At 42.9% G+C, this 13089-nt stretch overlaps 1 protein-coding gene across 8 annotated transcripts in view; it reads left to right on the top strand.

The window, feature by feature from the left end:
- Nucleotides 1-13089, top strand: part of LOC126956020 (uncharacterized) — a 297028-nt gene that overhangs the window by 148779 nt on the left and 135160 nt on the right. For 6 of the 8 annotated variants that reach the window (XM_050792890.1, XM_050792889.1, XM_050792883.1 and 3 more), the window contains exon 1: nt 10142-10435. The exons of 1 other annotated variant lie outside the window; for it this stretch is intronic. In XM_050792890.1, coding sequence (XP_050648847.1) covers nt 10310-10435 — 126 coding nt within the window. In that variant the 5' untranslated portion in view covers nt 10142-10309. Of the gene's footprint in view, nt 1-10141; nt 10436-13089 lie in introns of those variants that run through there. One more of the 8 variants, XM_050792884.1, reaches the window with a different exon arrangement.

Raw genomic sequence — 13089 nt, 5'->3', positions numbered from 1 at the left:
AAGTAAAGGCAAAGATTTGCCGTATCATCTTTTCCTATTCTTGGAAACTAGTTCTTATCTCTGTCAGGGTTCCCTGAACATTCTCATGGATTCCAGAAGGCTGTTGTTTGTCAAAGAGAATTATTCTGCTTAATACCTGGTCTAAGTGATGGGTGCTTGGAACTCAGCTCTGCACCAAGCGGACCTAATAGATATCTACAGAACTCTCCACCCCAAATCAACAGAATATACATTCTGCTCAGCACCACATCACACTTACTCTAAAATTGAACACATAACTGGAAGTAAAGCACTCCTCAGCAAATGTAAAAGAACAGAAATTATAACAAACTGTCTCTCAGATCACAGTGCAACCAAATTAGAACTCAGGATTAAGAAGCTCACTCAAAACTGCACAACTACATGGAAACTGAACAACCTGCTCCTGAATGACTACCGGGTACATAAAGAAATGAAGGCAGAAATAAAAATGTTCTTTGAAACCAATGAGAACAAAGACACAATGTACCAGAATCTCTGGAACACATTTAAAGCAGTGTATAGAAGGAAATTTACAGCACTAAATGCCCACAAGAGAAAGCAGGAAAGATCTAAAATCGACACCTTAACATCACAATTAAAAGAACTACAGAAGCAAGAGCAAACACATTCAAAAGCTAGCAGAAAGCAAGAAATAACTAAGATCAGAGCAAAACTGAAGGAGATAGAGACAGAAAAACCCTTCAAAAAAATCAGTGAATCCAGGAGCTTGTTTTTTGAAAAGATCAACAAAATTGATAGACCGCCAGCAAGACAAATAATAGAAGAGGGAAGAATCAAATAGACACAATAAAAAATGATAAAGGGGATATCACCACCAATCCCACAGAAATACAAACTACCATCAGAGAATACTTTAAACACCTCTATGCAAATAAACTAGAAAATTTAGAAGAAATGGATAAATTCCTGGACACATACACCTTCCCTAGACTAAACCAGGAAGAAGTTGAATCTCTGAATAGACCAATAACAGGCTCTGAAATTAAGGCAATAATTAATAGCCTACCAACCAAAAAAAGGCCAGGACCAGACAGATTCACAGCCAAATTCTACCAGAGGTACAAAGAGGAGCTGGTACCATTTGTTCTGAAACTATTCCAATCAATAGAAAAAGAGGGAATCCTCCCTAACCCATTTTATGAGGCCAGCATCATCCTGATACCAAAGCCTGGTAGAGACACAACAAAAAAGGAGAATTTTACACCAATATTCCTGATGAAAGGCGGTGCGAAAATCTTCAGTAAAATACTGGCAAACCAAATCCAGTAGCACATCAAAAAGCTCATCCACCACGATCAAGTCGGCTTCATCCCTAGGATGCAAGGCTGGTTCAACATACACAAGTCGATAAACGTAATCCATCACATAAACAGAACCAACGACAAAAAACACATGATTATCTCAATAGATGCAGAAAAGGCCTTCGACAAAATTCAAAAGTCCTTCATGCTAAAAACTGTCAATAAACTAGGTATTGATGGAATGTATCTCAAAATAATAAGAGCTATTTATGACAGACCCACAGCCAATATCATACTGAATGGGCAAAAACTGGAAACATTCCCTTTGAAAACTGGCACAAGACAAGGATGCCCTCTCTCACCACTCCTATTCAACATAGTGTGGAAGTTCTGGCCAGGGCAATCAGGCAAGGGAAAGAAATAAAGGGTATTCAATTAGGAAAAGAGGAAGTCAAGTTATCCCTGTCTGCAGATGACATGATTGTATATTTAGAAAACCCTATCATCTCAGCCTAAAATCTCCTTAAGTTGATAAACAACTTCAGCAAAGTCTCAGGATAGAAAATCAATGTGGAAAAATCACAAGCATTCCTATATACCAATAACAGACAAACAGAGAGCCAAATCATGATTGAACTCCCATTCACAATTGGTACAAAGAGAATAAAATACTAGGAATCCAACTTACAAGGGATGTGAAGGACCTCTTCAAGGAGAACTACAAACCACTGCTCAATGAAATAAAAGAGGACACAAACAAATGGAAGAACATTCCATGCTCATGGATAGGAAGACTCAATAACGTGAAAATGACCATACTGCCCAAGGTAATGTGTAGATTCAATGCCATCCCCATCACGCTACCAATGACTTTCTTCACAGAATTGGGAAAAAAACTACTTTAAAGTTCATATGGAACCAAAAAAGAGCCCGCATAGCCAAGACAATCCTAAGCAAAAAGAACAAAACTGGAGGCATCACGCTGCCTGACTTCAAGCTATACCACAAGACTACAGTAACCAAAACAGCATAATACGGGTACCAAAACAGATACATAGATCAATGGAACAGAACAGAGGCCTCAGAAATAACACCACACATCTATAACCATCTGATCTTTGACAAACCTGACAAAAACAAGAAATGGGGAAAGGAATCCCTATTTAATAAACGGTGCTGGGAAAACTGGCTAGTCATATGTAGAAATCTGAAACTGGATCCCTTTCTTACGCCTTATACAAAAATTAATTCAAGATGGATTGAAGACTTAAATGTTAGACCTAAAACCATAAAAACCCTAGAAGAAAACTTAGGCATTCGGGACATAGGCATGGGCATAGGCATGGGCAAGGACTTCATGAATAAAACACCAAAAGCAATGGCAACAAAAGCCAAAATTGACAAATGGGATTTAATTAAACTACAGAGCTTCCACACGGCAAAAGAAACTACCATCAGAGTGAACAGGCAATCTACAGAACGGAGAACATTTTTGCAATCTACCCACCTGAAAAAGGACTAATATTCAGAATCTACAAAGAACTTAAACAAATTTCCAAGAAAAAAACAAACGGGCAAAGTACATGAACAGACACTTCTCAAAAGAAGACATTTATGCAGCCAATAGACACATGAAAAAATGCTCATCGCCGGGCGCGGTGGCTCACGCCTGTAATCCCAGCACTTTGGGAGGCCGAGGCGGGCGGATCACAAGGTCAGGAGATCGAGACCATGGTGAAACCCCCTTTCTACTAAAAATACAAAAAATTAGCCGGGCGCGGTTGTGGGCGCCTGTAGTCCCAGCTACTCGGGAGGCTGAGGCAGGAGAATGGCGGGAACCCGGGAGGCGGAGCTTGCAGTGAGCCGAGATCGCGCCACTGCACTCCAGCCTGGGCGACAGAGCGAGACTCCGTCTCAAAAAAAAAAAAAAAAAAAAAAAAAAAAAAAAAAGAAAAAATGCTCATCATCACTGGTCATCAGAAAAATGCAAATCAAAACCACAATGAGATACCATCTAATGCCAGTTAGAAGGGCGATTATTAAAAAGTCAGGAAACAACAGATGCTGCAGAGGATGTGGAGAAATAGGAACGCTTTTACACTGTTGATGGGACTGCAAATTAGTCCAACCATTGTAGAAGACAGTGTGGCGATTCCTCAAGGATCTAGAACCAGAAATACCATTTGACCCAGCGATCCTATTACTGGGTATATACCCAAAGGATTATAAATCATGCTACTATAAAGACACATGCACACGTATGTTTATTGTGGCACTATTCACAATAGCAAAGACTTGGAACCAACCCAGTTGCTCATCAATGATAGACTGGATTAAGAAAATGTGGCACATATATACCATGGAATACGATGCAGCCATAAAAAAGGATGAGTTCATGTCCTTTGCAGGAACATGGATGAAGCTGGAAACCATCATTCTCAGCAAACTATCACAAGGACAGAAAACCAAACACCACATGGTCTCACTCATAGGTGGAAATTGAACAATGAGAACACATGGACACAGGGTGGGGAACATTACACACCAGGGCCTGTCGGTGGGTGGCGGCTGAGGGAGGGATAGCATTAGGAGAAATACCTAATGTAAATGACGAGTTGATGGGTGCAGCAAACCAACATGGCACATGTATACCTAATGTAACAAACCTGCACATTGTACACATGTACCCTAGAACTTAAAGTATTTTTTTAAAAAAATGCTAAAGGGCCAGGCGCAGTGGCTCATGCCTATAATCCCAGCACTTTGGGAGGCCAAGGCAAGCAGATCACCTGAGGTTAGAAGTTCGAGACCAGGTTGGTCAACATGGTGAAACTCTGCCTCTACTAAAAATACAAAAATTAGCCAGGCTGGTGGCACATGTCTGTAATCCCAGCTACTTGGGAGTCTGAGGCACGAGAATTGCTTGAACTAGGGAGGCAGAGGTTGCAGTGAGCTGAGATTGAGCCACTGCACTCCAGTCTGGACAACAGAGCAAGGAGACTCCATCTCAAAAAAAAAAAAAAAAAAAAAAAAAAAAAGCCAAAGGGAATCTTTCAGGCTAAAATGAAAGGACACTAGCCAGTAACTTGAATACTTGAATCTGCATGAAGGAATAATGAACATGGGGAGAGGTAGCTACCTAAGTAAATATAAAGGGCAGTATTAATTTTTTTCCTAACCTTTCTTTTTTTAAAAGACAACTGCATAAAGCAATAATTAAAATTTAGGTTGATGAGCATACAATATATAAAGATGTAATTTGTGGAAATATAAAGGGGATAGAGCTGAATAAGAACAAAGTGTTTGTATAATATTGAAATTAATCTAAACTAGGTTGTTACAAATCAATATATGAATTGTAATCTCCAGGGCAATTATTAAGAAAACAAATAAATGATATATACTTTAAAAGATACAGATTTAGAATTATCCTAGAAAATACGGATTTAACACAAAAGAAAGCAGTAATGAAGGAATTGAGGAGGAAAAAAGATAAAAGGCATAGAAAACAAATAGCAAAATGGCAGGAGTAAGTCCTTTTCAGTAATTATATTAAATGTAACTCTTCAATTAAAAGGCAGAGATTTGCCAAATAGATTTTAAAATCATGATACAACTATTATGATGTCTACAAGAGTTTCAATTTAGATTCAAAGACACAAATAGGTTGAAAATTAAAAGATGTGAAAGATCTTCCATACAAATAACCAAAAGAGAGTTTGAATGGCTGTATTAATATCAGACAAATAGACTTTAACACGAAACTTAGACAAAGAAGGTCATTAGATTACGATAAAAGGGTGTAACCTTCACATATTTTTAATGCATTTCAACTCCTGATATGACACACTTTTAGCTTTCTATTTCTCCTTGACATTCCTGCCTCCATCCATACGTTGTCCTCCTCCATCTCTGACTATCCTAATTCTATTCATGTTCAAGGTTTACCCCATGACATCCTCTTTCTTGGAGGCACTATGTCTTTGGCTAAGTGCACAGACCCAGAGCAGATAAGCATGTGATCCAAAAGTAGATGTCTTCACTTACTAGCTCTATAACTTTGGGGAAGTCACTTAACTTTTTTGAGACTGTTTCCTTAACTGTAAAATTCCTTACCTATATCAGGTTTCTATAAAGATTAAATTAGATCTTGCATGTAAATTATAATGTAATTATTGACCTACAAATAATTAGTCCTTATCATATTATGCTTGGTTCCATGAGGGAAATTGTAACTACCTTTGGGGGAGAAGACAGGCTTATCCCTAAGGTGCTTAAGTAGTACACTCACTGTACATTTGGTAGTTTAAAAAAAAAAAAAAATTTAACAAATACTTTCACTCATTCATCCTTGAATGAGAGAGAGAGCCCTCAGGAAAACATCATTCATGAAGCCCACACCTACTTCTTTCTCTTTTTAGACCAAGCAGACTAATAGTATCTGGGCTTCCTGACAGCTTCGGAACAAAGCATGTAAACTCGCCTACTGTCAGCCTCCACACCAACATGAGATGGATATGGGCTGCCTGGGGTGTGCAGTTGGTGAAGGAAATGCTATACTTGACTATGAGAGAGCGCCATATTCAAATATTCATGTAGTACTCATGATTTGTGTTCAAGCCTCCTTCCATGGGAAGAACCAGCGGTAGACCTGAAGAGCTCTGCCTTCAGACAGATGATTCACTCAGAACAGGTTGCTGGTGACTGAACCTCAGTGACAGGGTCATCCTTTGTCACCCAGCTCTCCAAGGGCACCTTGCTCACGGAGGCTAAGCTCAGAGTGAAAGTGCCTTTTGGAGTGCTAGTTTCTTTCTACCAAAAATGATAGATTTCCATCTGTGCTGCCAAACGGGTAAGTTCTTTCCTTAAGGAGCACTTATAAAAGACGACTTCCAGGCTGGGTGCAGTGACTCACGCCCATAATCCCAGCACTTTGGGAGGCCGAGGTGGCTGGATCACCTGAGGTCTGGAGTTCGCAACCAGCCTGGCCAACATGATGAAACCCCGTCTCTACTAAAAAAAATACAAAAATTAGCTGGGTGTGGTGGTGCACACCTGTAATCCCAGCTACTTGGGAGGCTGAGGCAGGAGAATCACTTGAACCTGGGAGGCAGAGATTGCAGTGACCTGAGACCACACCATCACACTCCAGCCTGGGAAGAAGAGCAAAACTCCATCTCAAACAAACAAACAAAAAGACTTCCTTTTGCCAGAAAACTAAGGCCCCCCCCCCAAAGCAAAATTATTTCCCTTTGGCTGTTCAGGAACAATTGCTCATCCCCTTTTGATTTTTTGACTTTTAACTCCTCCTCAAGGAAGTTAAAGGATGTTTTTTGCTATTGGTAGGTTGTGCTTTTCTAGAGGGAAATAGTTCTAATATTGAGAGCTAAACTGAGAATTGCTGATTATCCATGGAACAAGCATTTTATAAACAAGACCAGACCCTAGCTCCCACAGAGGACATGGTTGATAGCTTAGTACCAAAGCACAAGCATTATCTTCTGAGTGGGAAAGCAGATATGGAGCTTCCTTGCCCACCTGACACCTGAGCCAACATGTGCAGAATTGGAGCCTTCCAAAACTTGGGCCTTTTCCAAGGTTCTCCAAGTCGAGGAAGGGCATCATTGTGTCAGCTTGGGTCCTCCTAGAGCAGACACCAACGTGGAATTAAACCTGGAAGAGTTTATTGGGGAAAATGCGTACGAAGAATAAAGAGGAGCAGAAGCAAGAGTAAACAGAAAGAGCCTTACACCATAATGCAGGTCTGACCCCTATGAAAGAGGAGAGGGAAGGTGGGAGGAGTAGATAGGAAGAGCCTCAGACTGCAGAGCCACTCTGAGAAAGTGCTGGCCAGGCTGACAGGAAGCCCCAGAGTACAGGTGGCCTATTAGAGGAGTTTCGCCTCTGGCATTCTCTCTTATAGCGTCAAATGCATCCTGTAGCATTTAGGATGGCATTCTATATTTGACCAATTATTTGATTGTTTTATTACCTCACTCAAGAGTGTTTCCCTAGGGCAGAGACCACATTTATTTTTGCTCGTCACTGAATCCCCAGCATTAGCAGGGTGGCTGCATTTTGAGGTTGCCACAGAATATTTGTTGAATGAAGTATCTAAAAGGGTTCATTTTTATCTGAATCACACATCAGGTATTTTTTTTCCTAACCAGTGACTCCTAAGTTAGATGCTGCTTGCACCACGCTTTCATTCCATTTATATCATTCTTCAGCTGTGTTGCGTGATCATCAGCTGTGCCCTGCCCCCCAAACCTCCATTGCCCGCTTCTGTAGTAAAGTCTTTTGGGACTGGCCTTGGACTTGGACTTTTACTTCTTTTGTGTCTTCATTGACTATCAGTGCAGGCCTGGATAAAGTGCTTGTTGCAGAACTTGCTACTGCACAAACTTTTGTTCCAGGGTTAGATCAGGAAGGGTAGTAAGGAAAACAGAGCTGTCTCCAAAAGGTGGGATAGAACGCTGTCCTTTAGAAGTTAAATTATAAATCAAGCCAATCAGAGCAAAGACACAAAATGTCTCCATAAAGAAAAATAAGGGCTGCAAAACCTTACTGGGTAACATTACTCAGTAATGCCTTGCTCTATCTAAAAATGTATCCATCTGAGGAGGGGCGGCCTGGGTACCCTGATAAAGAGAGCCTCATCGAAACAAACAGATGGTGTCCACCAGGCCCCATCTAGGGAGAACAGCAGGCCAGGCCAGCAGGGATGAGTGAACAGTCCTCCCTACAGGTTTTGACCTGTGTTGTGGAAAACGACATCCCACATTGCCCAAGCCTGATATCGTTAACCATTTAAGTCAGACAATTCCCTATTCTGATTCTGATTTTAGGCTCACTAAGCCACCTACTGACTACTGGGCTCCAAACTGCATGGCTACAAGAAGAGAATATACTCTTCAGGTGGCCTCAAGTCCTGTGTTCCTGACAGTCTTGCTTCTAACAGGAATGGCTAAGCTGCAGATTTTGGGGTCAGATGGCCTTGATTCAAACCCTGCCACTAACATACATAGTAACTATGTGACCTTGGGATTTCCTTCATCTTTTGTTCTCCCAAGTGAAAAATAAATAGGTTATAATATACCACATGATAGTAGGGAGAATTAAATGAGGTAATGCATGTAATGCATTTAGCATAGCACTTCTCTAGCAAATAATGAATGAAATCAATAAATTGGTATTCTGACTTCATGCAACAGTGCTAATCAACTATGGAACACTGGAAGTCAGATGAGATTTTTGGTCCCACAAAGTCAAGGACAAAACCTTGGGAAGTCACCAAGATGAAAGACTTCAGGCCGGCCTTCACCTCCTGATGCTCTCTGTTCACATGTGTAATGTCTATAAAAGGTAACCAGGATTTGGCTTATCTTCTTATATCTCTTCCATCTTTTCCTGATCTTCATCTTCCCAAACATAGTTTTTATGCAGAAGCAGATTTAACTCTACTTTGCTATCTTGGAGTCAAGAATTGTCCTAAAAGGAGGAAGAGTCTCCAAGATTTGCCTTTTTTGTTTCGTTTTTCTTTTTTCCTTCATACTACAGACTAAAAGTATCATCTTCTGGACAGAGAAACAGGCTGTTGTTTTTCTAAGGTCATCATTTGGCCTGCCCCACTTTCCCACCTGCTCTTGAGGGAACTATTGCAAGGACACATACAAGCCCCTACATCAGTCACAGACCAGGGCCTCCATCTTGCAGGGAATGTGCCCAAATTACAAACAGGTAAACCAAAGTGACTCTAGGCAGATTTAATAGTTTATTTTGGTTTCTTGTTCCAGTTATAACAGACTGCTCTATGTTTGCTCTATGGCAAAAACTTTTATGTTTGCTCTGCAACAAACGTACACACAGGGCAAATTGTGTTTGGAGTATGGTGTCTTGCCAATGTTTTCTAAAAGCAAGTGAATAGAAATGCTTGCAAAAGTATTTTCAGACCTCAGTGGCCAGCGCTGAACACTGCTGTAGGAATGTCCATCAAATGTTGTGGCCGTGCTCTGCTCTAACAAAAACCTGGTTCCGTGGCATAATTGTAGGGGCTGTCAGGCTAAGTTTGAGACACCTTCCAAAAAAAAATTTCAGGGCTTCCTCAGTCTTTAAACTCCAGAAAATATTGTCCAAACTTTGACAACTAACCTGTTATCATGGAGATAGCTCCAAGTTGACGCACTGGCCACCGGAGAATGTCTATCAAGCATCCAGGTAAATAATGACTTGGTTGCTGCCCTCAAGGAACCTACCTAGAGGCTGACAGAAAATTTTAAGTATTTTTTCCTTCTATTGTTCATTCCTAAAATTCTGGCGGTAGGTATGATTATTATTCCCATCCCACAGGGGAAGTAACTAAGTCTAACTACTTGAATATTTTGTCCCAAATCACTAACAATAAGAGATGGCCAGACACTGAACCCTGGAATCTCTAAATGTTTAGATATTGATGGGCACTGCTTAGACCAGGGAGTCCAAACCATAGGCTTGCTGTTCCAGTTTCTCTTATCGGATGGAGGGACCCCCATTTCACCGAGCTCATTGACTTTTGGGTTCTCCGCTGACCCCAGATAAGATGCCTGGTACCTCGTGGTCAAGTCCCCTCCAACGGGGACTCCTCTGAGGCTTGGTCCCAGCTGCTCAGGCTGGCACCCGCCTCCTCAGGCCAGAGCCCAAAGCGCCGCCAGCGGTCAGTTCCCGGGCCGGCTGCCAGCCACAGGCCCAAGTAAACGCTGAATGAAGGGCAGATGGAGGAACCTGTCCCGGTCCGGCGAGAGCGCCGCGGGCGCCTTTCCGCTTACCGCGGGCCTGCCCAGCCTCCCGTCCAGCCCGGGCCCGGGTCCCGCCGAGGCAGGTGTGCGCGGCGGACTCGCTCTCGGGCACTCGGCGGGACCGAGCTCCACCCCGAACGCCACCGGGCAGGCCACGCGCAGACCCGAGCCCAGGGCCCCCGCCTCTGGCTGCCGGCCCGCGCTCGGCCCCGGTCCCGCCTCCCGGAGGTTTTCGCTTTCGCTTTCCTGCCGATGTCGTTGAGGAAAATGAAAGTGGTTGTGTCCAGGACTGGCGCAGCTGCCGTTCCCGGCGAGGGGCGCAGAATGCGGCGGCGGCCAGCCTGGAGCGCGGGCCCTGAGGCGCCCGCGCGGGGCGAGGTAAGCGCAGCCCCTTCGCCTCCGCCTCGCGGGCTCCTCCTTGCGGACCCGGCGGGCCAGACGCCAGGCGGTTGACCGGGGCAGGGTCTGGGGTTCTGCCGTGGGGGCGGGGAGGGCCTGAGACGCGGCGTTCCTGGGTTTCGTGGCTTTGAGCCTCCAGGGCGGGCTGGAAGACCTGGGAGGCCTCAGACAAGCGTGCCAAGGGGCTAGCAGCCCGGGGTCGAGCTGGGACCGTGGCAAGTCGGGCCACCTGAGCACACCTTTCCTTTTTGTAGAGCACCGACCTCCCTGGGTGTTGGTAAAAATCAAAAGTGGGAGGGTGTACGTAAAATACCGAGCAGAATGCCTAACCTGAGCTCATAATCTACTCCCTCTGACCTGTCAGACTCATTTTTCCCACTGGGCCCTACCCCATCCCTCGTGTAGTTTGCGTAAGTTTCCTAGATCTGGTGCACCTGGGGGCGCTTGGGGTGCCTTCCAAGTGTTCCCTGACCGAGCAAGCTGGCAGCTCATCTCCCTTGATCACAGGCATGGAGAGCAACTAGGCCACGATGGGGCCCCATTGCCCCGGCCCTGTCCATGTGAAGTCAGGGCCTCACTCTGCTGGGGCCCCCATCCCAGGGCTAGCATAGATGGTCAGGGATAGGTGCACTCACAGAAGGAGTCCTTCCCAGACCGGGAAATTTCCAGTCCACTGCATCTGCCAGCAGAAACATGAAAGATGCGTGCCACCTTGTCTTTGTCCTTCGTCAAGTATAGACAACTCATTCTTGGTATGCAGGAAGGGGTTCCCCCCGCCAGCGCTGTGGAAACAGCCCCTGCCCTTAAGGCGTTCCCCATCCCCTGACGAGAGAAAATATGTATTCAAGTTACCCATAAGGCAGGTTGTGCAGAACAAGGACAGATGAGTGAAAGAGCTAAGAGCTGAGAGTAAAGTGACTAAATCATCAGGCACTTAACTTACATTTAAGTAACGTCAGCTTTTGCAGGCCAATACCAAGAATCCCCTTTAAGTCAATTTTTGTCTCAATAATAATGAATTCAACCTAATCACACAGATCTGATCATAAGACCCATTACTGAAACAAAACTTAAATGATCTTAACTTTGATAAAACCATCTGAATTTGACAAAGATGGTCTAAGGTCCTAAGTTTTAAAACATGGGGTCCCCCGCTGCTCTACCCCAGGACAGTGTTGAGTACTGATTGCTTTTAGAAAATGTTGCTGTTGCTGGGCACGGTGGCTCACGCCTGTAATCCTAGCACTTCAGGAGGCCGAGGCGGGCAGATTACTTGAGATTGGGAGTTTGAGACCAGCCTGACCAACACGGAGAAACCCCATCTTTACTAAAAATACAAAATTAGCCGGGCGTCATGGCACATGCCTGTAATCCCAGCTACTCGGGAGGCTGAGGCAGGAGAATCGCTTGAACCTGGGAGGTGGAGGTTGCAGTGAGCCAAGATCGCGTCACTGCACTCCAGCCTGGGCAACAAGAGCTAAACTCCATCTAAAAAAAAAGAAAATCAAATAAAGAAAATGCTGCTGTTTTCGTGAGCCAGAAAATTAGATGCACTTCCGTTCACATTCCATTGGCAAGAACTAGTCTCATGGCTCTCACCTAATTGTAAGGTGGCTGGGAAATGTAGCCTGGTGGTGTTCCCAGGAGGAAGAGAACAGAGAGACTGGTGAGTACTCGTAACCTCTTCCACAATCGACTAATGTAGTGAATTACTTTATCATGATGTATTTGTAATATACTTTTGCATTTGATTAGGTAATATTTAGGAGTTTAACATCCATGTTTTTAAGTGAAACTATCCTGTATTTTTATTTGTACAGTCCATATTTAACATTTCAAAATTAAGTAACCTTAAGTTGGGCAATGTTTTCTCTTTTTTTCTATCTTCTAAAGCAACTCCATTAAGATAGAGATTTTCTGCTCCTTGGAAGTTAGTAGAAGGCACTTGTAAAATGTTCTGGGTCTGAAACTCTATGGGGAAGAGGTTTCAAAATTATTTGAGTCTCTTAAGTAGTTATACACATTTTTTGTGCCAAATTTGGTAATTTTTATTTTCTAGAAATGTATTCATTTCATCTGTATTTTCAAATGTGTTATCATGTATTTATATTATTCTTTATACATTTTAAAACGTCTGTTTTATTTGTCATTTCTTCCTTTTTCTGTAATCTCATTATTTAAAAATCTTGTGTCAGTTATTCTTGATCAGTCTCACTAGAGGTTTGTGTACTTTCAAGTAAATACTTCGAGTTTTGTTAACCACCTTTTTTTTGGTCCTCTATGTCCTCTATTTCACTGATCCTGCCCTTACGTTTATTATTCCGTTTTATTACGTTTACTATTACATTTATTTTTTCATGTTCCTTTGGTCATATGCTTTTGTAATAGATTCAAACAGTGTAGACATTTGTAAAGTGAGACAGGAAAGTCCATTTCAGCCTCTATAGGCAACCACAGATATCATATTGGGGTGTGTTTTTCTGGACCCTTTCCTATGCTTATACAAATATTTTCCTACAACTTTCTAAACTGAAACTCATAGGTAAACCGCTCTCTATAGGCAACCACAGATATCATATTGGTGTGTTTTTCTGGACCCTTTCCTATGCTTATACAAATATTTTCCTACAACT

The sequence above is a fragment of the Macaca thibetana genome, chromosome 6, assembly GCF_024542745.1.
Source record: "Macaca thibetana thibetana isolate TM-01 chromosome 6, ASM2454274v1, whole genome shotgun sequence".
Classification (NCBI taxonomy): Eukaryota; Metazoa; Chordata; class Mammalia; order Primates; family Cercopithecidae; genus Macaca; species Macaca thibetana.
The sequence above is the reverse complement of the archived record's forward strand: the minus strand, read 5'-3'. Positions and strand labels throughout refer to the sequence as shown.